The sequence below is a fragment of the Anneissia japonica genome, unplaced genomic scaffold (genome assembly GCF_011630105.1).
Source record: "Anneissia japonica isolate Jap-2015-1 unplaced genomic scaffold, ASM1163010v1 scaffold25981_len925_cov226, whole genome shotgun sequence".
NCBI classification, from domain to species: Eukaryota; Metazoa; Echinodermata; class Crinoidea; order Comatulida; family Comatulidae; genus Anneissia; species Anneissia japonica.
Window position 1 is genome coordinate 1 of NW_022710578.1, and position 925 is coordinate 925.

Here is a 925-nt window from a genome sequence, read left to right on the forward strand (position 1 = left end):
ACTATTAACACTGATCATTATTAACATTATACATTAACATTTTGTTGTTATAGGAGTACAGCCCCATGATCATTACCAACACTACGTATTAACATTTGGTTGCTATCAGTACAAAGAGTCCAATACCAGTATTAATAGATAGACATATAATCAAAGCTTTTTTTAAAAACACAAATAACTGTCTAGGCGAGACTTCACACCGCTTAATGAAGTAATCAATTTACAAACTGATGTATCATTTCCTCCTTGTTGATCAGATGTGTTGTCTTACTAACGAGTTGCATTAGCTGATTCAGATTATGTGACCAACCATTTAAGATCTCCACAGGATCCTTCTCTTGAGTAAAATGGACAATCCCTGCTAAACGATCAACTTTTGCAAACACTGTCTTCTTTACAACAAGGTCTGATAGAAATTCTTCAGCTTCCTAACACACAAAAAAATGATACAAAAACAGTATAGCCTTATTACACATGACTGGGTAGCATATTGTAATGTTTAATAAATATGGCTCTGTGCAACTACCAGAGGAGGTTTGACTCACTGGAAGCAGAAGTGATCAGAAAATAGAGCTTGTTAGTACTTCATTCACTTGCTTATTTAAAACCTGCAGAATGTATGACAGATTCTGCAGGTTTTCATCTACTGATGTACAATAGAAACACTACTACAAAGCAAAATTATGTAAACTTACTGCCTCTGTTAGTTCCAAGAGTTGTGCCAGTCTCGTCATTGTGATCCTTGTGTAGTACTTGGCCATAATACGAATATTCTAAAAATAAAATGAGTACATGGTTCAAAAGAAGGGTTAAAACATTAAAGATGTATTAAGACATCTGATTTGAAAAATGACATTTAAATGAGTTGTAATGCACTGTCCAGTAAGCGGGAATAACTCACAGTGCTTCTGTGGGAAATATGTTT

At 34.4% G+C, this 925-nt stretch overlaps 1 protein-coding gene across 1 annotated transcript; it reads right to left on the reverse strand.

Annotated features, from left to right (window-relative positions):
* Positions 1-56: 56 nt before the first annotated feature.
* Positions 57-789, reverse strand: LOC117107002 (26S proteasome non-ATPase regulatory subunit 12-like). Its single transcript, XM_033248515.1, has 2 exons — positions 696-789; positions 57-428 (listed from the first exon to the last, which is right to left on the reverse strand). The coding sequence occupies exons 1-2, from the start codon at positions 759-761 to the stop codon at positions 216-218; spliced, it is 279 nt and encodes a 92-aa protein (XP_033104406.1). The 5' UTR covers positions 762-789; the 3' UTR covers positions 57-215.
* Between the last annotated feature and the right edge of the window lie 136 nt (positions 790-925).